Source organism: Triturus cristatus, chromosome 4_2 (assembly GCF_964204655.1).
Source record: "Triturus cristatus chromosome 4_2, aTriCri1.1, whole genome shotgun sequence".
NCBI classification, from domain to species: Eukaryota; Metazoa; Chordata; class Amphibia; order Caudata; family Salamandridae; genus Triturus; species Triturus cristatus.
Genome location: NC_140586.1, coordinates 269,089,968 through 269,114,930, shown reverse-complemented (window position 1 = coordinate 269,114,930; position 24,963 = coordinate 269,089,968). Strand labels below are relative to the sequence as shown.

At 45.1% G+C, this 24,963-nt stretch overlaps 1 protein-coding gene across 1 annotated transcript in view; it reads left to right on the top strand.

Moving 5' to 3' along the window:
• LOC146833610 (cytochrome P450 2D15-like) overlaps window positions 1-24,963 on the top strand; it is a 363,035-nt gene that overhangs the window by 59,528 nt on the left and 278,544 nt on the right. Inside the window, exon 3 of the mRNA XM_085601486.1 lies at window positions 16,672-16,824. Coding sequence (XP_085457612.1) covers window positions 16,672-16,824 — 153 coding nt within the window. The remainder of the gene's footprint in view (window positions 1-16,671; window positions 16,825-24,963) is intronic.

Sequence of the window (24,963 nt, the reverse complement as noted above, 5' to 3'; positions counted from 1 at the left end):
CCAAATCATCAATTTACATTAAATCTATCTCCTGAGATACCTGCAACAAAAGTAAACGAACAAAACAAATACATTACTGACAATCACATTTACGATGTACCAAATCATCAAATTTTCTTTACTCCCATTTCCTGCGGTACCTGCAATAAAATCAAAAGAACCCAACAAATGCATTGCTGATACACACCATTAATGTACCCAATCAAGTATGCATTAACCCTATCTCCTGAAATACCTGCAAGAACATTTTTTATAGAACCAAACCAAAATACCTTCCTGACCAACACAATTAAATTGCCTGCCTTAGGTGATGGTGGGTGGGGAAAATACATTACGGGCCGCTGGTGGCCCGGGTGCTGAGCCCGTGGGGAGAGCAGAACAAGAGACTGTTCAGCTCCTCACACCCCCTTTTAAAAGGGGGGGGGTGCACGGGCCAGGCCGGTCTAAACCGGCCGGACCCCCATGCTGGATGCCCGCGTGAACCGGAAGCACTAAAGTGCTTCCGGTTCACGCCCCTCTGAGACGCCCCTATTGGACACATAATGGGGAGGTGGGAGTGCTCCCACTTCCTCCTTTCTCCCCGGGGACCGGTCTGACCGCCATAATGGCGGCACGCGCTAATTAGTGCTCGGCCTTTTCCAGGGTGGCTGGCACTGTTTAATGAGTCTGACTTCTCACACTCTCACACCCTTTCCACTGTAAGAGCACATCTGTTTCTCAGAAATGCAGCATGAGTCTGCAATGGGGAAATATATTAAAGCTTGGAACACTGCAAGGATTGTCCTTAGGGCCGCACCCACATTGCATAGTATTATGGTAATGTGGAATCATTGGCAATAAAATAATACGACTGTCTCTGTTCAGTGATCCAGGGTTAATAAGCACAAGGGACTGCAGCTGAACAAAGTAAATGGCCACTTGTTGGAAAACGAGGCAGCATCTGTGAGGCCTGCACAAATAACATGACTACATTTGTACTTCACTGGGAACCAAACACCCAATTGTAGCGCCTGACTCTCAGAGGGTAGCGTTGCAGATCAGTCTGAGGCTTACTCAAGGGAGGTGGTGTGGGCTAGTAATCGCCATTTGCAGGTGCGCAAAAATAACACTCAATAATTGATTATCCAGCCTGTACTTTGCTTTATAAAAGTAACAGTACATTTATTAAACACACACACTACTCAATACTATGCACCAATTTACAAATGTACATAAGCTGTTGGAATTACTTTGTGACATTGCATAACATCTCCACCCCTCCAGTGGGGGGTGGGGTCTAGTGCCACCACTCCCATGTCTGCACATCATCTTGCCCCCAATGCAATCAGCTGAACATAACCTGGGGCGTGGCCCCTGCGCACTGGCACCATCCCAGTGGCGACCCACCCCATTACCTCAACAAGCATTAAAAATTGGTACACCTGCCTTGGTGACACATAACCCTGACTGAGCATCTCCTACTGACCATAAAGTATGCACCTCGATATCTTAAGGGCTAGCTGTCTGGGGTCTTTACCTAAGTGCAGCAGCAAGAATACATGTTTAAGCACCATTTTAGAATGATAGTACTCATAACATTTGGGTATCATTAAAATGCATTGCAATTACAGTCCCTAAAGGCATCACAGATGAAATCACCTCGATTATGCATATACAGCCAGACACCCTAGCAGGAATGTCTTACAACATAACCCCACTTTGCTTATGACCTCCCCCTATATCAGTACTTCACATTACACATGTGACCTTCAGTCCCTCTAAATGAAATAACATTGTAAAAGCATTTTATAGTGCAATTACACATCTTCACCTCTAGGGAATGCCCTTCTCAAGACATCCCCAACTCAGCCTGTCAGCGCCTGGATGCTCTTTTCAAATCACCCTCAGCTGTAGAACTTAAATTCCAGCCCAGAAGATGATTAATGCTGACTGAGCCCTTGAGGGGTTATTCTTTTTAAGTCCCTATGAGAATTAGGGTGAGACTTCTCTCCTTGCTGGGAGGGAGACTGCGCTTCTCCAGCAGCTCCCCCCAGCACCCTTTCACACTTGAGGGTGACCCCCCTCATCTTGGGGGCCACCAGGCACCAAAAACGCGATCTTCCGTCTGTCGCTTCGTGTTGCTTCCTGGGCCTCGGTGGGGGGGCCCGGTCCCACCCGGACCCCCAGGTGAGAGAGTGCGGCTCTGGGAGCCCACCCCAGCCGCTCGTGCCATTGGTGGGGGCCCGGTCCCACCCGGGCCCCTGGCGCTGGCTCCTTGGTGTTGGGGGCCCCCCGCATGCCTTCTTGGATGGAGGGCAGCCTGGGGAGCCCACCCCGGCTGCCCCCACCAACTCCCTACGCAGCCAGCCTCCTCTTGGGCTGCCGTGGGAGCCGGCCTCAGTTTCTCGTCTGCCCGCCGCTGGATTCCGCTGTTCAGTGCGACGGCACTCCCCCCTCCTTCCTCTCCACACGGGGCCCAGAGATGGGGTCCCGGGCCCCTTCGCCCTTCTTCACGGGGAGCACGCCGGTGCTCCCTGTTTTCTCTATCGCCGGGGGCCAGGGTGGGCTCCTGGCACCCCCGCCTCCCGCATCTTCACGGGGAGCGTGACGGAGCTCCCCGGCTTCGGGGCCTCTTCACGGGGGAGGGCGCGACGGCGCTCCCCCGCCTACATCTTCAGTGGGGGCAGCCCCCAGGACTTGACCCACCCCGGGGGCATCTCTGAGACCGGCGGCGGAGCCCCACGTGCTTCGTCGTCGGTCTTCTTAGGGGTCAAAGGTCGCCTACCTTCCAGGGGCCCTATCTCAGCCCCTGCGGGTCCGATCTGCCCCATTCTCGCGTCTTCTTGCTCCTGGTGGCATCCCCCAGCCACTGGGAGCACTCTCCTTTGCCCTCCCAGTCTCCAAGAGGGTGCATTCTGCAGGGAGCGGTCTTCACTGGCTCCCTGCACCAGCCTTTCGCCTGGCACTCCTCCTGGGCCTCTCTTCTCCCTGTTCAGAGGCCCCTGCTTCTGCGCACCAGTCCTGGGCTCTTCTTCTGGCGCTGTTCGGGCCCTGGGGGGCAGTCAGGGGGCACTTCCTTCCAACTGCTCATTGCCAGTCTCCAGCACCTTCCACCTCAGCAGACCACACCCCAGAGAGAGAGCTTCTCTTCCTGTCCAAGCACTTTTTAAAGTTGAGTAGGGGGCTGGCAGGAGGTCTCTGTTGGTCCTATCAAACAGCAACACATCACTTCCCTGCCCCTGCTCCCTCCTTGTCCAGCCTCTGGGTTTGTTCAAAATGGCGTTGTCCAGTGTCTCTGGCCACATGGCCTCTGAAACCCAACTCCTTCTCCCCCTCACTGCCTTCCCTCCTTGGTGCAGCCTGGTGCCTGGCACCCAGCGACAGCTGCTAATGGATGAGTCTGTCGCCCCTCCCATCTTCTCTTCGTGGAGAGGAGGCCTTAGCTTGTGGAAGAAAGGTTATCAATCCATCCAGCTGAGATCAGCCCTCAGCCTGGGTCTGGTCATGGCTGGCTCAGAGAAATATGACAGTTCTGTATGACCCAAAAGCAGTACAAATATGACTTTGGACTCTGCAGAATACTCCTTTTCACATCCGCTACAGTGGACTTTAGTGCGTGTCTGGAATCTGTAGGCCTTATGGAAGTTACCCTAGCCCATGGGTTCCACCTCCCCATAAGGGAATAATGAAGTGAAAAACACAGTAAAACACACTGACTTTCCCTGGCATGTTTCTTTCCAGTGTATAAAGCCTATTCCATGTCACCACCCTATTCTGCATAAGTCCTGCCACACCAGTCTATCTGCACCTGCTCCTTGGCTGCGCACGCTAGGACTCTCCCCTGCGCAGCCCCTACACGTGTGCACGCGCAGGTACACATGTGTCTGCATGTAACCAGCCCGGTGTCCCTTTCTCTAGCTGCTGCGCAGTGACCTGGTCAAGCCAGCGGGACACCAGTAAAATCCCCATGCAGTCTCTTACATCCTGAGTTCACTGTGGGTGAGTCCCACTTGTGATGCTCCCCCATTGTTGAGCTCACTTTTTGAGCTCAACAATTAGGTGCTCAAAAAGTGAAAAATCCGGGTGGCCCATGGTGTCAGAACCACCTTCTAACACCACTAGTCACTCACTACCTGCCAGTCTATAGCCCCTCTTTGCCCCTCCCATGCCACTCCTCTCAGCCGTGCCCAGAAGACAGCGTTAACCTCAGTGCCAGAAACACAGCCAAACAGAACAATCAGACTTGCTACTTTCTCATTATCCAAAGTAGGAGTTCCTGCCAGCATGCCGAAGCCCCTTTAGAGGAACATAAGAACGGTACATCAAAGTACGTAGACAATGAGGGCGATTCACTCCCCTACACCTAAATTGAATATCGGTGCCATGAATAACTCCCGCAGTGGAAAGCGTGTTACAAAATCAAAATATAGCATCTTAATATTAGTTCATTTAACATAACATCACATCAGAGCACAATGTTATAACACCAACCATTGCGTGCATGTTGTCATTACAAGCATTACACCATGAGTGTGCACAATTGTGCAAAGAATGTCCACAATATATAAAGGAGTACCGCCATTTTGCTACAGTAAGTGTTACACTAGGGGTGGGCAACATTGCGTAAAGCGTGCTAATAACATTTTAATAGATACCGCTATTATGCCAGTGCACACATTACAAAAGAATGCGTAACATGCATTTTGCACTTTTATCCTTACTGCATTTTTAGATTTGCCCCGTTGCTTAGCAGTTATCAGTGTGTGTTGAAATATAGCCCATTACTCAGTTACCCTTCCTACATGCTTAGATTCGCACTAACATTCACTTCTGAGTGTGTGTTCAGATATGTACATTGAAACCATGAGTGCTGGCACTGATGTGCCTCATCACTTAAAAGTCTTAGGCACATGGCCAACTCTTGGAACCATCACTTATCATTAGTGTGTGTTCAGTTTAACACTCAATGATTCTAGTGCATATTAAGATTTGCCACATCATTTAGTGAACCATTAGTGCATGCTCAGATTCACACCATCACTCCTAATTTCCAATATACCCAAATGTGCACCGCCACTCCGCCATAATCGGTGTGTGCTGATATTCTGAAAAATAGTCACCAATTTCCAGTATATACCCAAGTATATACCCAAATGTGCACTGCCACTCAGCCATAATTGGTGGGTGCAGATATTTACAGAAATAGTCAGACATCTTTAAGGTGTGCCTGGATTTGCATCATTACTCATAAATATTGAGGATAATTATTATCCATGAATCAGAATTGCTTGCACCATCCGTTAGTAATGCTTAATGCATTTTCCAATTGGCCCCATCACTTAGTAATCCTTGGTGCATGTTCATATTTGCCCAGTTCCTCAGTAATCTTTAATTAATAGATTTACCTCATACTTCGGTAATCTTTGCTGCATGTTCAGATTTTCACAGTCGTTCCCAGAAAATAAATGCATGTTTGAATTCGTACTATTACGTAATAATCCTTTAGACATGCAGACATTTGCTCCAGCACTCAGAAATCTCGCACACTTGCCAGTTTTGCATCATTACCACGGTATCTTGGCTGCCAGGTCAGATTTGGATCAGAAAACAATTCGCCTCAAAACCATGTGCCTTTACTTATCTTTCCTTGAAGATCCTAGAAATAAAAGGCTTTGTCATTTGCAATGCCAATAGCTTAAACTCCCGCAAATGCGAGACCTATTGCATCGCAAATGCTTGTTATATCTCAAAATGACCCTCGCTCATGGTGGGAAGGGATGATTGGCGCCACCATTACCAGTAGTCGCTTTTCACCTTATTTACAAGGTGACCTTGAATTTGTGGGATATGCTGTCAGGGACACTGGTTGTGCTGCTCTTAACAGCACAAATGTTGTCAGTAATAAACTGGAAGAGTTATAGCTTCACAGTTACGAGGACGTATATGTTATTACCTGGTTTCCTCTGATGAATACCTATGGAATTTCCAGTAAATATAATTATCAAGATAGGGAAAATGTCCAGTTACATGATGACCACATATTTTTCCTGTTGTGCATCATTAGAACCACTTTCTAATGCCCTCCCTATTTATTTATGTTTTTATTCTCTGTGTTTGTTATAACATGGACATGTCAGCTTGTGACTATTGTGCTACACTTTTCCTTTCCTTTTATCTCGTCTTATGCTCTCTGGCTTCTCTCACTGGCAAATATTTTCCCATCTATCCTCGCTCTCTGCTATTCCATCACTATTGCCAGTCTTTTAAGTGTTAGCATGCTGCTCTTTCAGGTTGCAGGCCTCTAGGACAAATTTAGCAGGGGGAAAAATAGCATGGGAAAACCTTAAGAGCAGCGGATATGCCTAAACAATCTTTCTCTGTGGGATCTACACTCACTTGTGTATCTGCACACGTCATAGGGTGGGCCTGTTTTTTATTTGTCTGACTATTCGCTGCTCCCCAATCATCATAACGTCCTACTCAGCTTCCACAACTCTATTGTCATCTGCCATATTACAATGCACTTAGGTGAATTAATGATACTTTATGGGTAAATATGCTCCGAGGCCTAGTTTCTCGAATCTAATCTGCTTGCCACCACTGCCAGCCTCTTCTCCAGTGCCTATGGAACTGAGTGACAACTGGGCAAACCTTGTGATAAATCCTGCCTGCAGTCCGTGTAGCCAGACCTCACTGAGCTACCTATTACATCCTTTTTAGTCTTTGGCCTTTAGGTTGTGGCACCTCCTTGTAATGGTGGGGGATAGACATTTAGATACAGCATGCACTTAAATAATATACAGTGATAGGATTTCCCAGTCAGTTATATTACTTAAACAATACAGGGCTTTTATTTTCTTTAAATTTAATAAAAGAGTAAAATAGGATATAATACATTTAGACATTTCTACCCAATTAAGAACACTTGACTTTTTTTCGGTGCAGCAAATCTACAGAACTCATTTGCATAGGAAATAGGGAGCGAGGAACACCTGCATGTTACTCAGATTATTTACAGAGAGCATGCCTTATGTCAGAGTTCTCTGTGTGTGCCCACAAAGAGTATAATTACGAGTCTGGAGATTCCAAGAACCGCCACCATCGCGGGGGGCGCGACAGTGGCGGTCCAGCCACTGCCATACCGGTGATCCGGCCGCCCCATTACTAGTGGGGCGGTCGGACTGCCATTTCACAGCCGCCAGGGAATCGCTGTTCCCTGGTGGTGGTGCGGTGGTTTGAAGGCCGAAATATGCTTGTTTGTGCCCTGAGGCACAACCAATCATATTTCCACTTCCCTCACCGCCAGCGCTGTCATGGAGGTTCTTCCTCCTTGAAAAGGCTGGCGGTGAGGAAAGTAAAGGGACCCTAAAGGGCCCCCTCTTACCCCTGTGCACAGGTGTGCATGCAGGGGGCACATGTTGTTCCCCCTGTATTTTTGCACCCCCAGTTCCTGCACAGGAAGAAGTCCACAACATGGTGCATTTCTTCCTGTGCAGGAACATGCACTGGTAATCCTGCAGGGGTGCTGTTTCAGGCTCTCAATGATCCTTTAAACCACACTCCTGTGGGACCGTCCGCCCGCCAGACCATAAAATTACTCTTAATCTGGAAGGCGGGCGGCGGCGACTCTTGGCAATTCCCGAGCGTGGAGGTGGTGTGCCGCCCGCTCCTGCACCACCATAAGCCGTAATCAGGCCCAGAGTGTTCTCATGTATCCTTTTTGTGCTGCATTGGCTTTGTCACAATTAACTGGATGTGGTTAGTATCTCCACAAAGTTTTGAAGATAGCATGAACCCAACAATTCCTCAAGTACATGTGACCACCTCTGTAAAGGCAAGAGCAGTGATACCCTTGAGGAACTCCAGGAAAGAGGGTCCGGAACAAGTACAGTAACACAAATAAGTCAAGAGTACAAACAGAAAGATTGTGCTTCCACCTTTGGCAAACAAGGAGAAAAATAACAAAGACTGAGTTGCCTTATTTTCTTTTAATGCTGCTCTATCCAGTTCCCTGTGCAATGTAGACATATGGGGCATGATGACTGGGATAGTGTGTCCATATTTTGGCACAGAGAATGTCTTAGGAAAGAAACCAAGTGGTACGATTTTATACCAGAATATTTTCATTTCTTTGCAAATTTAGTCACTTATGTCTTTCATAATGCAAATTCTCTGCATCTCTCCTTTGCTGGGGTTCATGAAGAGGCCCCCATAATACAAGAAGGGCAGCATTAAACTCCACCGCTTCTTCCTTTGTGTTGTTTTTAACACCCCCTCTTGATTTCCTGAGGTGCCTGTACTTCAAATTCCAGAGCATTGAAGGATCATTATGTTTTGTCTTATGCATCTAAAATGCTAACGTTAAGACCAATATAATGCTTGTGCTATGACATATGGTTTGAGTTGTAGCATTAGAAGATAATGCTATAGCCCTAGCCTTGTCCCCTGTTCCCAATGGGTACAAAATTGTGCAGCGGTGCCCATTGATTCCAGGGTGTCTCAAACAGCAGAAAGATGTGAATGCAGCCATGCATTTTGATGCAAAGGCCTTTGAATTTTGCAGGCATCATTTGCTGCCATCCGTTGATGCAATTCCGTGCCACAACACCTGTGGAATCTGGAATTCCTAATGTAGGCAGCTTTGTGAAGGCTGTGATCAGTGAAAAACCATTGGTGCCACTGACAACAAGGAGTCAACTAACCACAGTTTAACTAACCACAGTTTAATGAACATAATACTCCAGCGACTTCCTTGTTGACAAATTTTTCAGTAAATCTTTCTATGGATTAAGAATGATTTCCATGTTGGGTGGTGGATATTGGAGTTGCAGTTTTCAAGTACAACACAGCAGGGGGAGAGGCCTAGCCACCAAAGATGGCAGACACAAAATGAATTGCTCCCACTCCAAGCCCCGACATCCAGCACCATGCACCACAAATATAAGCGGAATTTCAAATTGTCAGCAAAGCTAATGCCGCACTGACACCCAGACGCTGCTGCGGACACCTGAGCATAGCTGATCGTGCAAGCCGTTTCTGCCACTGGAGGCATGCGCCTCGACCTGGAATCACATTGGCAGTGCCACACACTACTGTATATATTATACAGAGATGGTCGCCACTAGGTAGTTATAGTTAGAACCACATTTCCAAAGCAAATGGATTTTCTGGTTTGCTTCAAATTTTGACATCCTTTGACGATTCTTCATAAAACTTTCCAAAGAAAAGTCTCATCCGCCTCTACTCCTTCATAAAACGTTTTGCGGTGATCCGTCAAGCGGGGCCCAGAAAACTGGAGAGGCCCAAAACATGATTTACCTATGCAGTTTTTCCATAGGAAAATCAGACATAGCTACAGCCAAAACAGCTGAACAGAATGAAACCAAATGTGACAGAAAGCTAGACCTCATCCAGAAAGCATGCTTTTTGTGATTTGATGTAAATCCATTCAGTAGTTTTAGAAAAACTAAGTTTCATAATATTTGTATATTTCACACCACGGTCGATCTGCAGATCCAACAGATTTAATAATAAGATCTAATTGGCTGCCAGTGCATCAATAAAGATGTGGTGACAGCCATTTTATGTTAGCTTGGATTTGTATAGTGCATAATCATCAGCAGGTCTCTTAGTGCTTTGAGAAAGTGGCCAAACCCACCAGCAGTTACAGACACAACACTTGGAGGGGTTTATGCTGTGTCCAGAGCCTCCCTAAACAGAAGAGTATTGAGTTGTTTCCTGAAAAGGAGGAGTGCGGGTTCCTTGCAGAGATTTTAGGACAGACGGTTCAATATTTGGGGAATTAAAACGGAAAAGACTCTACCGCCTTTAGATGTGGGTTTGAATCGGGGATGGACCAGGAGGCCTGCTTATCGGATGACCGAAGTGTACGTCCTGGCACGTAGTGCCCTAGGTGTTCCTTGATGTAAGCTGGGGCCTGGCCGTTAACAGCTTTGTGGGCAATGCAGTGGCCTTTGAACTTTGCTCTCTGTTTATTGGGGGGCCAGTGCAGTTGTTGCAGCAGAGGGGTAGCGCGAGTACGTCCGGGAAGCCTGAAAATCAGCCTAGCTGCATCATTCATGGTCACCTGCAGCTTTTTGATAAGTTTCTCTGGGAGATCAATATATACTGCATTACCATAATCCAGTCTGGACACGATCATAGCCGACATGACCATCTGTAGTGTGGCTGTTGAAAGGACCAAGGCAAGTCTCCGCAGCTGTCTCAATAAGCCCACACATGTTCCAACCACGGCAGAGACTTGATTAGCCAAAGAGATGTTGGCATCAATCTTGATGCCTAGGCTTTTTACAACCGGAACTGGCGTGGGGGTGGTGCCCAGCTCTTGTGGCCAGAAAAGGTCATTTCAGGGATTGTTTTTAGAGGTAATGACCAGGACCTCAGTTTATTCAGCGAATAGGCTGTCATTCAATTGACCGTGTGTCTGAGTATGTTTTGCACATGGGTGTGGACTTGAGGAGAGTTATCAATCTGGAGAATCAATTGTGTGTCGTCCGCATAGTTAAACACTTGATGTTGAACAGGAGAGGCGACAGTGCTGAGCCCTGGGGGACACCCCAGGTGAGTGCGCCAATGTTCAACACCTGCTCACCCAGTTGGTCCCTTTGAGAGTGACCTGATAGGAAAGACTTGAGCCATTGGTGTGCCAGCCCACGGATGCCCAAATCGGAGAGCCATGCCAGAAGCTGTGGTGACTGACCGTGTCGAACGCTGCTGACAGATCCAATAGGACCACGGCGCTCGGCTTTCTATTATCAGGCATGAGCCTAAGTTTGTACAGAACTGACAGAATCACTGGTTTTGTGCTATGATGGGCCCTAAAGCCAGCCTGGTGTACCTGCAGTAGCTGTTGCTCCTCAAACAACTAGAGTGTTTTAAGGACATGTTAAGGCCCTGCTCTACTGGTCGAGGTTGGCTTTTATGTCGTTTTTAGGAGGGATACTGAGCAGGGTACCCAGTAGATTGCCTGACTCAATTTTTTTCCAGCCACGCACCACTCTCCACTCTGGGGGTGGTTACATTGGTTGGCTGGCCAGCGGAACCCAGCAGCTGATAAGTCAGTGGTCTGCCCAGGCGCAGGGGCTAATCTTTATTAGTTTGGCCAATGACTATGTGGAACATATGAGGTCAAGGATGTGTCCCTTGATATGGGTAGGGGAGTCGACCAGCTGATGGTGCCCATCAAGCTCATGACTCACGGACTTAAAATAGTTTTTTTTTAAAACATATAGGGGGCAGGGTAGGAATACACTGCCCCATGACTGGGGGGTTTCCCAGACCCCACCGGTGCCGAAAGTTTTTTATTTTTAAATGACACCGTGGACACACAGAGGATGTGTGGTCCTGTTTAAAAAAAACATGTGAGCTTCTGCTCTTTTTAAAAATAAACCCCCTGAGGTGGGTCAGGAACCTGGGGGCCAGCACACTATTGTTTTTGGGGGAGGGGGTGTGCAACCTTGTCAAGGTTCTGGTGCCCCCATCTCCTAGGACTGAGTCATTAATGTTTATGGTCGCAGGGCATGTGCCCACCTTCCCCCAAGCCTTTGTAAGGCGATGTAGCTATCATCCGCAGAGCCGATTAGTTGATTATTATGAAATCCTAGTGGAAGTTGCAATCCCAAGCTGCCCATTACGGCGCATGATGATGGACAATGACCAGAATTCACTGAAAACTATTAAAGTAACGTTATAGTTAGAAATTGTAATAATATCTTACTTTACATTAAAAAATCCTTCGAATTTAGTATTGTGAAAATGGTGGTATTACCTAAACTATTGTACCTTTTCAATAACATACCCATTCAGCCCCCAGCAGAGGTTTTTCGTTGAATTACCTCTTTGGTCCTCCAGCTAATCTGGGCGGGTAAACTGGCCAGGATTGAATTACAGACACTTACATTGCCCTACTGCCAGGGAGGGTTCGGAGTACCCGATTTCTTGCTTTATTACCTCTGCGCGCAAGCACAATATGCGCATTTCTGTTATCACAAAGTCCCATACCTTACACATACTGCAATTGAGGAAGGTGATGCTCTGCCAGTTCCACTAGACGCTGTTATAACCCATCATAGGCCTCTATTGCATAAACGCGACATCAACACGATAGATACCACAAATAAGGCATGGCATGTTATGGGTAGGAAGGCTAACAAACTGCCACTATACGCCCCGGCGCTTCGGCTTCACTGGCATCCAGAGATTTCAGTCACCCAGGAAGAAGTGGGAGTGGGATTGTTGCGGAAGGTAGGTATCGAAACTATGGGGGATCTTTACGCAGATGGGGTTTTTAGAACACTGGACAACCTGTCTTTCATTAGCAATAAGACATTATTGTTTCAATTTAACTATCACAGGCTACAAAGTGCCATAAATAAACTCTATCCAACTTACCCGGCTGAACCACCGGTACTGTCCGCCCTGCAGTGGTTGATCACCACCCCTACGGCTAAGAACTTGGTATCCACGCTCTATACTAAACTGCAAAGCGATATAGCGGCAAATACACATAAAGCAATGGAGAAATGGAATGGATGCCTAGATGTACCCTTGACAGGGGAAGAGTGGGCTGTAGCTTGCGCACTGACTTGTATGTTAACACCTAATGGCAATCTGCGTATTCTTCACTTCAAGTACCTACACCAGACATACTGCACACCTGCTAGGCTTCATAGATATGGGTTGCGCTCTGATTCTAGATGTGACCGCTGCAATGAAGAGGGGGCGGACTTTGTACACCTGGCATGGTCTTGTAGGGCGATTACGGAATACTGGTCACAAGTAACGCAGATGTTGGGGGCCATGGTGGGCAGCGAAGTTGGATGCAATGTTCGCACATGTTTGCTGGGCCTAATTCCTGGGGTGCAGGCCCAGAAGCGCAAGTTCTGTGTGATTTCGCTACTCTTGGCCAAACGGAGAATATCACTGTGTTGAAATGGCAGGAAGGCTCCCAAAATCAAAGACTTGATCTCTGACTTAACGTATTGTAAGGATACACTACAGACATATGAAGAAGAGCTTCCAACCAGGTCGAAACCGAGAGACTATTGGAAATACTTGACTCAATACTTACAGCTGCATCAAGTGCTCATAATAACTGCATTGGTGAGCGGAGGGTATAGAGGGACTTTGAATAGGAATGAAAAAGGATTACGGATGTTGTTGTACTGTGGCCAAAATGTTATGGTTATATTTTGACGTGTATATTTTAAAGCTGCTAATAAAAAAAAAAATAAAAAAAACCCTTTGAATTTCACATACTATTTTAAACGAACAAAAACAATGAAATTCACCATTTATAACTCATGCCCTAAAGTAAGTATAACTTACACTCTCGAACTGAACTCTTCAGGTAGTACATCACTGTTGACATATTCTTTTATATCATTGATAACAGTTCTACAATATCTGAAATGACATCATTATTAACAACACTGTGCATGGCGAGGGCGCGCAATATAGTTTGCTGAGGTGTATAGTGCACATCTAATGCTGACATCACCACACACACAGCAAACACAAGGAGATGATGGACGGAGTGCTGAAACGTTTTAGACATTCACCCCCAGTCACAGATCTGGGTTGAATCCATTATCATTCTTTAGCTCACTTCGCCCCCTCAGTTCAGACGCAACTAAATGCAAATCAGTCTTGACTCTGTGCCCCATGAGAACAGTCCAGCCCGAACTGCCAAGCCAGGTCTTTCCTGAACCGGAAACAAGAATTCTGGGACCGGTTTCTGGGTAACATCCTTCATCAGCCAGGCTAGCTTGAATCCAGTGGCAAAGTGAGCAAGGGACCTACGTCTGGCCTTACCCTGCCAACTTAGGGTGAACAAAGCAAACACAAGGAGATGATGGACGGAGTGCTGAAACTTTTCAGACACTCACCCCTAGTCACAGATATGGGTTGAATCCATCATAATTATTTAGCTCACTTTGCCACCTCAGTTAAGACCCAGCTATATGCAAATCAGTCTTGATCCTGTGCCTCATGGGAACAGTCCAGCCCGAACTGCCAAGCTAGGCCTTCCCTGAACCCGAAACAAGCATCCTGAGGCCGGTTTCTGGGTAACACCCTTCATCAGCCAGGCTAGCTTGAATCCAGCGGCACAGTGAGCAAGGGACCCACGTCTGGGCATACCCTACCCACTTAGGGCGACAAAAGGAACAAATGATGGACGGAATGCTGAACAATTCAAATATTCACCCAGAGTCACAAAGATCTGGGTTTAATCCATTGTGCTTTTGCACACCACGCCACCCCAGTTTCTACCCAGCAATATGCAAATCTGTCTTGACCCTGTTCCATAGGGGAACAGTCCAGCCAGAACTGCCAAGCCAGGTCCTCCCTGGACCGAAAACAAGCATCCTGGGACATTGTTCAACATTCTGTCCATCAATTGTTCTTTTTGCATTTGTCACCCCGAGTGGGACGAATATGCCCAGACATGGGTCCTGTGCTCTCCATGCCACTGGAGTCAAGCTAGCCTGGCTGATGAGGGGTGAAACCCCGATACCGGTTCTAGGATGCTTGTTTCCAGTCCAGGGAGGATCTGTCCTGGCAGTTCAGGCTGGACTGTTCCCATTGGGAGCAGAGTCAAGACTGATTTGCATATGGCTAAGTTTAAACTGGAATGGCATGGGAAGTAAAAAAACGATGGATTTAGGCTCAGATCTCTGTACTGGGGTGAATGTTTGACATTGTTCAACATTCTGTCCATCAAATGTTTTTTTTACATTACATGGGAAGAGAGAATCAGCTTTCATGTCAACCCTTAATAGTATGCCCACTAGATTGGCTGCAAAAATATGTCTGCACATGTCACCGGATGAGGAACAGCAAATAAAACAATATGCCAACTAAACTGCAGTGAACTGCACAATATATCTTTGCATTTCGCCAGATGAGGCACAGAACACAAAAAGGCTCACTGAGCTGCAAAGGGATCTGTCCCAGATGGACCCCAGCACATAAAACACTACATTCACTGACATTCAGTGTGATATAAAATACATCGGGGCATGTTGGCCAAATGAGGCTCATCAAGAAAACACAAGCCCATGGAACTGCAGTGAGGTATAAAATATACATGCTCATGTGACCAGATAAGGCACAGACCTTAAAACAACTTGGGAGTTAATCTGTAAAAGAGTGCAGGAAAGTACATATGCCTCTTTCCAGGTGAGGCAGAGCATATCAAACCACTTGTACACTAAACAGCAATGATGTGCATGTCACACAATAGATCTGTGCATATTACCAAATGACTGAGAGCAACTAAAACAACATTCCCACTAATCAGCAGTGCTGTACACAATGCATCTGTAATATCACCAGATGAGTGACAGCAAATAAAACCACATGCCCACAAAACAGTAGTGCTATACACAATAGATCTGTGCACAGTACCGAAGGACTGACAGCAACTAAAACAACATTCCCACTAATCAGCAGTGCTGTACACAATGCATCTGTAATATCACCAGATGAGTGAGAGCAAATAAAATCACATGCCCACAAAATAGTAGTGCTATATACAATAGATCTGTGCATATTACCAAATGACTGACAGCAACTAAAACAACATTCCCACTAATCAGCAGAGCTGTACACAATGCATCTGTGATTTCACCAGATGAGTGACAGCAAATAAAACCGCATGCCCACAAAACAGTAGTGCTATGCACAATAGATCTGTGTATAGTACCGAAGGACTGACAGCAACTAAAACAACATGTCCACTAATCAGCAATGTTGTACACAATATATCTGTGCATATCACCAGATGAGTGACAGAAAATAACATATGCTCACAAAACAGTAGTGGTGTACACAGTGTATCTGAGCACATTACTAGATGAGTGTCAGCAAATAACAACATATGCTCACTAAACAGTAGAGCTGTGCACAGTGTGTCTGTGCAAATCACCAGATACGTGACAGCAAATAAAGCCACATGCCCCCTAAACAGCAGTGCTGCACGCAATGTATATGTGAATAACACCAAATAAGTGATAGCAAATAAAACCACATGGTCACTAAATAGCAGTGCTGTACACAATGTATATGAGAATAACATCAAATAAATGATAGCAAATAAAACCACATGGTCACTAAATAGCAGTGCTGTACACAATGTATATGAAAATAACATCAAATAAATGATAGCAAATAAAACCACATGGTCACTAAATAGCAGTGCTGTACACAATGTATATGAAAATAACATCAAATAAATGATAGCAAATAAAACCACATGGTCACTAATAACGTCAAATGAGTGACAGCAAATAAAACCGCATGCCCACTAAACTGTAGTGACTCCCTCACCAGATAAGGTACAGCACACAAACAACCCGTGCATTTACATTGATTTCGTATCGTCATTTCGCACTCATTTTTTTTGCTTTAATGGCCTATGACTGACGCATCCAATAGAGTCAGAGGTGCCATCTCGGTTTAGGTTGTGATATTAGCTGTGAGTGGCCTCTCCTAGGGTATAGTAGCATGCATGCGGGTCAGTAGCAATAAGAGCTTCAGCACCTGTATCATTACAAAATAATAGTGTAATCAACTGTCTCTGACGTTAATGGCGTCGATCATCAAACCAGGCTTTCTTTATGTACAGTCGACATGTGACAGTCTGTCTGTTCTTATCCTTGGCTCACACAGGGGTGGTCGTGGCGAGGTATGGCCGCGCCTGGAAGGAGCAGAGAAGATTTTCTCTCGCCACCCTGAGGAACTTTGGACTCGGGAAGAAGTCCCTGGAGGAACGAGTCAGAGAGGAGGCTGGCTTTCTCTGCTCAGCATTTGCAGCTGAAGAAGGTGAGTTGTACTCAAACTGTAGATTGGTGATGCCAAGGGTGTGACTCAACTTTTACTACAGAAGCATTTCATGTTAATTAACGTACTGAATGTATGTGTTGAAGGTTTATTGATTTCGTGCACCCGCGTGATTAGAAGCAGAAGAAACCTTTGCCTATATCGCAAATAGTTAAAGAAAGATTAATCCACTGCCCCTTCTTTCAACGGACATGCACTGAAGATATGGATTACTTACCTTTCAGCTTTCGACTAATTCAAGCACTTCCTGAAATCTGATCTGCTTGAGAAATACCTCAATACTTTATTAATCTCTCTCTATCCTTAATGTATCAATGTTTTTTTTAAAGTGATCTTTCCCAAATAAGTACTTCTAAAACCGACTTAATTTTAAAAGGATGCAAAACTCTTTGATTGTGTCTTTTGATTCTTGTTATTCCTTACACAAGTGCCAGGGGGTCAGGGTATGCCTAACCTGTCCCTTTATGCACCATTTCAAAAAATTGTTCAGGAAACAGAGACCATGTCTTCAAGCCATTTAATAGTAATCCTAGCATTTTTTCCTGAGTTGCAACCAGCAAATCGGATTGCTCAGTACTGCGGGACCGAAATGACTGATGGGAGAAAAAGCTTCTCTTGCTAAGTTAAGAGCCCTATTTTTATTTTGTTGAAAACCCTTCAAGCCCAACCCGAGCACCTGTTTTCTCAAAAATGGTTGACATTTTTTGTCACCAAATCACAACAAGCATGCTTTCGGAGTAAAGTCTCAACTGTAATTCAGAGTTTTTTCTTGGCACCGCTTGACAGAACACCCCAAACCTTTACAGGAAGGCGCGTAGGTGGAAGAAGCTTTCTTTTTATAAAGTTTTGTGAAGATTCATCAAAGTTTTTAGGGAAACAAAAAACTCTCTTCCTATGGAAATTGTGACCTACCTGTAACTGTTGCAGGGATTCTGCTTATGCACAGAACTATGCACAGGAAACCAGGACCTCATTGAATTGTGGTGTACCAAAAAGTCACCTCAGAACCCAGAACCCCTTATCCGACCAGCATCAGTGTCCCATTCGTTATCCGAGTTTTATCTCGGCGGTCCCAATGTATAGACAACCCAGAACAAGCGACTTGGGGTATTCTCAGGAATGATGGGAATCAGAAATACCTGTTCGTAATTATTCTCAAATCAGTCCACAACAGAATAAACAGAGACACGGTAAAGTTTAAAAAGTTTATTTTATAAACCTCGTGTCCTAAGATGCAGTACTTTGGCTAACATAAGCAGATAAATGATTAAAATCAAAACCATCAGCATAGTTACAATACCATAGAAAATGAAAGGAGTAATCATAATAAAATGACAGTGGATGTCAGCCACCTTCCTTTCGCTAGTAAACTAATATTATTATTATTACTAATAAAAGGTCTCTAGGCTTGAATGGGGAACCCCATACCGTAAAGATCAGCTTAGTGGAATCACATCACAGAATCAGCTCTTCTTCCGAATGAATCTAAAAGCATGCAGCCTACAATATTAAAAGCACTCGACTTCCAGGTATTTGCAGCTGCGTGCATATTATGGCTAAATAGTGGGCCGATCAACCTGAACCCAACAACATGCACCGTCTAGCGACCCAGACTGTTTCTTTACACAATGTACAGACCAAGGTCGCTGCTCACTGTTAGGGATGTGAACAAAAGACCGTTCTCATGTGAAGCAAAGTCGAGCAAGCATTTCTCAATTAATAACATGTGACTACAGTGTTGTGTGCAAAGGCAGCAAAAGCGACAAGATGGTTTTCTAACATCTAACGTGGTTGTGCTAACTTAGCATTGTTCGTATATAGATAGCAATCTTCACTACACCCCCCCTTGATCGGACCACTAACCAGTAGGGGCGCACTTGTAAGAACGCAGAGTTCAAGTTTGATAGAACGGAACCAAGGGCATGAATTGTAAGTCCATATAAGGTAAGTGAAAAGTTCGAAGTGAAAAAAAAGGAGAAAAAAATTAAAACGAAATGGGGAGAGAAAAAAAAAACCATGTGAAGGGAAAAAAATATATAATTGACTGATGCACAATGAACCTAAAGGGGGAAGAAAGTCAATCCATCAAGGTATAAGCGCAATAAGTTGCAACAGCTTCCAAGAGGAAATCATTGGAACGTTCTGCAAAATTAACGGCCATCCAGTTCAGCAAGGGGAAGGAACACACATGCTCCTCGACAACCGCAGCCTCTAGCACCATTCGAGGACAACTGGTGTGTTGTTCGAGATAACTTCTCTCTAAGAATTCAGCTGCCGCCGTTCCGATGTCCCAATTCCCTAGGACTCCATGTGCTGCTCCACAGGCCATAATCCTGACGCCAGAACAGTCCAACTCATGAGCCACTAAGGGGCTCATTAGCCGATCATAATCCGGGGCAGGAGACACCGAGTTCGACAAGCACAAATCCAGAGCCCATTGGAATGGACAATCTAGGCAATGAAAGACAGGCTGCACACAGGTAAAGTAGGGAAACCGGAAGGACAATCAATAGGCTATGCTCAAAGTCGCCAGTGGTAAAGTGCCATAGTATTCAAACATCCGGTTACGCAGATGGAGCAGCCGGGGCATGCTGTCGTGTGACGCAAGCAGTGCATCCATAGCGTAGTACGCAGATCAACAAAAGCACCCCAGCTACGAGGTTGAGAAGCAAAGGGAGACCTCCGAAGACGCTGGAAAAAATAGAATGAAAAAATGCCGGGATCACACCAAAAATAGTTTTAAAGGAGGTCACGAGGCCAGAGCCCACAATTTAAAAAAAATTAGCCAAGCCACTTGTTGACGAGGCATTAAAGATAGTCTGAATCAGGGCCCCAAAATGAAGTGGGAGATCAGTATTCAAAAGCGCTTGCACCTCAGTGCGTGTGTTTGCTACGTGAAGGACAAATGTTTCCCGGGATGAAGTCAACGCGACTTCTTTTTGAGACAATAGAGCCCTTATTCTGCTTATCTTGTTGAACTCTGCTTTCAAGGTTGGAATGGAAGGCCAGATGGATACATCGAGCAGTCCATGCGGGGGTGGGAAAAGGACGTTATTACTGAAAACTACTCTCTGTGTTACAGTCACTATGTAGGGAATTCCCACTAACATCCCACAGCAAGCTTCATTATTTAATAGCAAATAACTGCTGTTAGCAAGCAGCGTAAAAGACGATGTTATGACTGGCACCGGGATCCCTTTCAGGACGCAAGCTAAATTGGGAGCGTGCACATTACATGCACCATGCAATTGAATGTGCCGACACACCACAGAGTGATCTGGAGTGGAAGTGCACTCTTCACCTTTTAAGTAAACCTCTTTTCCGTCCCTCACACATCTATACGTGAATGGGAGTGACCAAACTTCGTGCAGGAAGGCAGAACCAAGTTTCTCATATCTGCCAAGGGCATAATGTTTCATGTACGAACTGAACTTAAACAGGGGGAATGGCAACGTTATCAACCCGTGGATAAGCCACACAGCGGAGTTTAATTCGGCAACAGAGAAAGGTAAAGGTTCTAACTTTTCAATGTGCAGCAATGAGTATGTTGCATCTTTCATGGACATGAACTGTTGTTTCGCAGTTAAATTAAAAGGGAGAAACAAAGATGAAGTATTCATGTAATCCCAAGGGACTTTCCCAGCCTTCAACGTTTGCAAAGTCCACGCAAAGTGCATAATGGAACACAATTGATTCTGACCATGATACAATACAGACAAGTCATCCTGCACAATGTCTACCACAGAGGAAACAATATTATCTAAGGTATAAATTCTGGAAGACAGGGTGTTAATGCTATTATCTATGACAGCCAATACCTTTTCCATATTTGCTTGGTCAATAGCTCGTAATCTGGAAGCTGCTTCAATCTGTGACAGCTTCCAAACTTCGTTGTAAATAGCATATACCCATCTTTTGGGCCTGCCAACCGCAGGACCCTTAACAAAATCATTCAAATCCATTTTGTCATTCGAACGTGATAAATGAAGTTTAACAGATGCTAAGGTGGAATGTTGCAGCCAAGACTGGCATAACTTCCCTACTGAGTAGGTAGTTACAGTAGGTAGTTACAGTGTGAGAAGATTCAAAACGGGGGTCTACACGAACTTGCGTATACCCCGGTGCTAAATCCAGAAACCGATGTTGACAGGAATCTGAGCTCATCTGCCACACTAACCAAGCTTCTGGATTTATTTATGTTGAAAATCGTATAAAGTTTAAAGCTTTGAGCTTTATGCATAAGATCAAAATCGGATCGGCTCCCCTCTACCTGCAGGCCCTTGTCAGCCCCTACCTTCCTGCTCGCTCACTTCGTTCCTTATCCCATCATCTCTTCAATGTACCAAAGTTTAAACTCATCAGAATGGGCGGTGGTTCCTTTGCGAACTTAGGACCCAGACTGTGGAACTCACTTCCTTTGGCCATTCGGATGGAAAACTGTCATATGCGATTTCGCAGAGCGGTGAAAACCTGGCTCTTTGATCTCTAAATTTTCTGCCTGATGTTGTTGATCTGTCTCTAAGCGCCGGGAAACCCTCATGGGTAGCTGTCGCGCTCAATAAATTCAATTAATAAATAAATAAATTTCAGAAATATTGAAGGAGGTGTTGGAAACATATGACTGCAACGTAGCAAGGGACAGATCCGTATGATTATCCCAATTAGGATAAGCACCCAGACCCGGAGTGGAGGGAGAGTTTAATTTTTTAGAAGTAGCCAATCCAAAACAAGTGGTCTGAAAAATTGACGAATTCAAAAATAACATGTGGTTCGGGATGAGGCAGGCACGATGCAAAGCTTCTGTTCCCTGTACCTGCCACGGTTTAGAACCCCAAACCGATTTAAGATCAATAGTAGCTTTCCACAGATCATAGCCTCCAATTGCCAACTCGTCCATAAAGGACTTGGAATACAACAATTTGGTGTGTGTCAGTTTAACTTTAGAAGCAGACTCAGCCGCAACCTTAAAATTAAAGGAGGCCGGATCAGACACACTGAAACCAGAAAAATATGTGAATTTGTTCACTAACGTGGTGGAACTGCCCAGCCTAGGGGCTGGACAGTGTTCCCATTGTGTATAATTTACAACATTTCTAAATGTATTTGCTTTGTGTAGGAAACGCGTGCCATAATGTTGATAGCAGAATTGCTCATCATAATTAGCAGTATCTAAATACAAATCCTCAGCATCAAATGCTGCATAATATTTCAAATCAGAAAACAGTGCTTCTATTGCTTGAACATCCCAATCATCCGAGTGGATGTTTTGCTTAACTACATCACCCATAGAAACACGGAAAACATTTGGCACATTGATTACTTCGGTGGGCCCATGAATTTGAAATTTAACAGCATCCCAAGCGATCCCATCCAGTACAGGCCAGGCAGTAATGTTCACAAACGTCTGGTCCCTTTTCATAATATGTGATGAGGAGTGGGGGGCCAAAGTTCCATCAATTAGTCTAATTGTAGGCCTTTCTTTCAGGTAGTGTCCATTTATAAGTCTAAAAAACACTACCACGAAACCAATGGACATAAACAAAAAAATACTTATGAGCACCAGCCAAATGTAAGTCCAAGGGGGAATTAAAAAATTTCTTTTGAACCATGCAACAAAAATCAAAACTTTTGATGAGGCAATGGAAGTCAATGAATTAGTGTCAAAGGAGTAGCGTGACTGGGCAACTGTGGTGGATTGTAAAACAGGCAACGGGAGATCCGCAGGTTGCAACCTCCACAGTATACATATAAATATGTACGTATATAAATAATCATAGAAAAATCCAAAAGTTAAAGTGACGTTGCAGTTAGAAAAGAATGTCAGTTTAAATGTAACATTTTTAACCTTCAAAAAACACTGAATTTCACCAGTTATGGTAGCTCAAGTAACTATGTGCACTGCTTATGACCTTACATATTACATCTCTCATGACATGTACTGAAATGACAGCATTAATGACTGCACTATTCGTGGTGGGGGTGCGAGTTATAGTTGAGCGCAGGGCCTCTGCCAAACCCACTGCCATCATCCAGCCCTGTTGTACATGGCCTTTAACCGCGCACAGGTATATTTTGCATACTAAAAAAAAAAATCTTTATAAATAGCACCTTATAATTATTATAGTGCATTTACTTACTAAGACCATACTTCAAAAAGTAATTTGTTCATGAGTGATGGCATGCATGTATTTTGAGTGACTCCGTGCCTAGTCTCACTAGTCAATGAAGAGGAACTTCCAGTTATAAGCCAGAACTTTAGACTTTGTAATTGAGAGTTGGATGATCCAAGTGAGGGGCACTTAAATGTTGACGTTTGATTGAAATAGCAATATATACATGGGGCTGATTTTTTAAGAATTAACACAGCGCAGTGCAGCAAGGCATGTTGCTGTAGCTCAGTTTTGTGAAAAGGAGAGAACAGAAAAGTGCCATTATCTACTAAGATTTGATAATCATCAGCTCTCTCACTGCACTGGCGCACTTGAGACTGCCTAGCACCAGCGCAGGCACCCTTGTACCATGGATCAAGGGTGCCTGTGTTGTGGTTAGTTTTGCTTTTGTGCAGAAAGGCACATCTTCCTTCGCAAAAACAATCCAAAGAGGTATAGTCCTCCTTCTATGTGTGCTGCAGAATGCAGCTTGCATGGAAAGAGAAAGTAACAAAGACAAATAAAGATATTTCTCCTCATTACACCGCTGTTGGTTAGGTGCACCATTTTGGCCCAAGCTTACAAGTCTTTGTAAATCTGCGTTTGACTCAAAATGCATGGATGATGCATCGTAACACCTATCCTCCACCCATATAATGCCTATCAGACACAGATTAACATGAGGCATTCCGTTATATTTACTAAACCACACAAAGCCACGCAAAGTGGTTTGTGTGGCTTAGTAAATGTCAAAAGAACTAGTTACTTCGGTAAGCGCTTATCTGGTGGAGACTCTATCTAACTACAGATTCCTTACCTTAGACTATTTATCAGGCATTAAACTGTATCTGAATCTTTTGGGGTGAACAGTACCCCTGCAAGCCATTGGGTGGTGTTGTTTGTCCCCGGATGGCATCGTCGGCCTTGTTCATGCCAGAAGTGACAAGTGTTGTGCCTATATAGGCACCACTCCAGCTCGCTGACGCCAGTCTCTTTTTGCAACTTTCTATGCCAGAAGCGTTGAGCAATGAAGAACACTGACCACTGGTGTATTAAGCTAGGGCCCTTAAAGGGAAAAGAGCCCTTACCTCTATAATCTGTACGCAGAGCAGGTATGATGGGTGGGTCGGCAAGGAAACTGCTGCTAGATAGAGTCTCTACCAGAGAAGGCGTTACCAAAAGAAAGTAACTTGTTAATCTGATAGAGACTTCTAGCCACGGATTCCTTACCTTAGAATAGATACCCAAGTAATAGCTCCTTGGAGGAGAGGCTGCGATACGGGTTATGCTGAGAAAGTCCTATAGGCCCGAACAGGCGAAATGCCCATCACACTGGTCCTGACTCTCCTGGCAGTTGTGCTTCATGAAAATGTACAGGGAAGCCCATGTTGCTCTCTGACAGATATCCAGGACAGGAAGCTAACACAGTGCTCGAAGCCTTGGCTCTGGTGGAAATAGCCCACAAACTCTCAAGAGGTTGCTTTTTCGCCAGTGCATAGCAGATCTTGAGGCAAAGCACTAACCATGATGAGATGGTATGTTTCTGCACAGCCGTTCCTTTCTTTATTCAGACATACCCCATGAAGGGTTGATCGCTACCCGGACCTCTTTTGAATGGTCAAGGTAGAACGACAACGCTCTTTTTGGGTCCAACCAATGGAGTCTCTCCTCTTTTTTAGAGGGGTGAGGATGAGCATAGAAGGTAGGCAAAGTGATGGACTGGCCTACGTGAATGGGTGTTACCACCTTTGGTAGAAAAGATGCTCACGTTTGTTTGAGTAGATGTTGAGGTACAGAAGATGTGCTGACAGAGCCTGTAGCTCACTGAACCTCTGGGCAGATATTGTCGCCATTAGGAAGGCTGCTTTTATGGGAAGAAGAACAGGAGAGCAGTTGTGTAGTAGCTTCAAGGGAGCACATATCAAAAATTTGAGAACTAGATTGAGGTCCCACTGTGGCATAATGAAAGGTG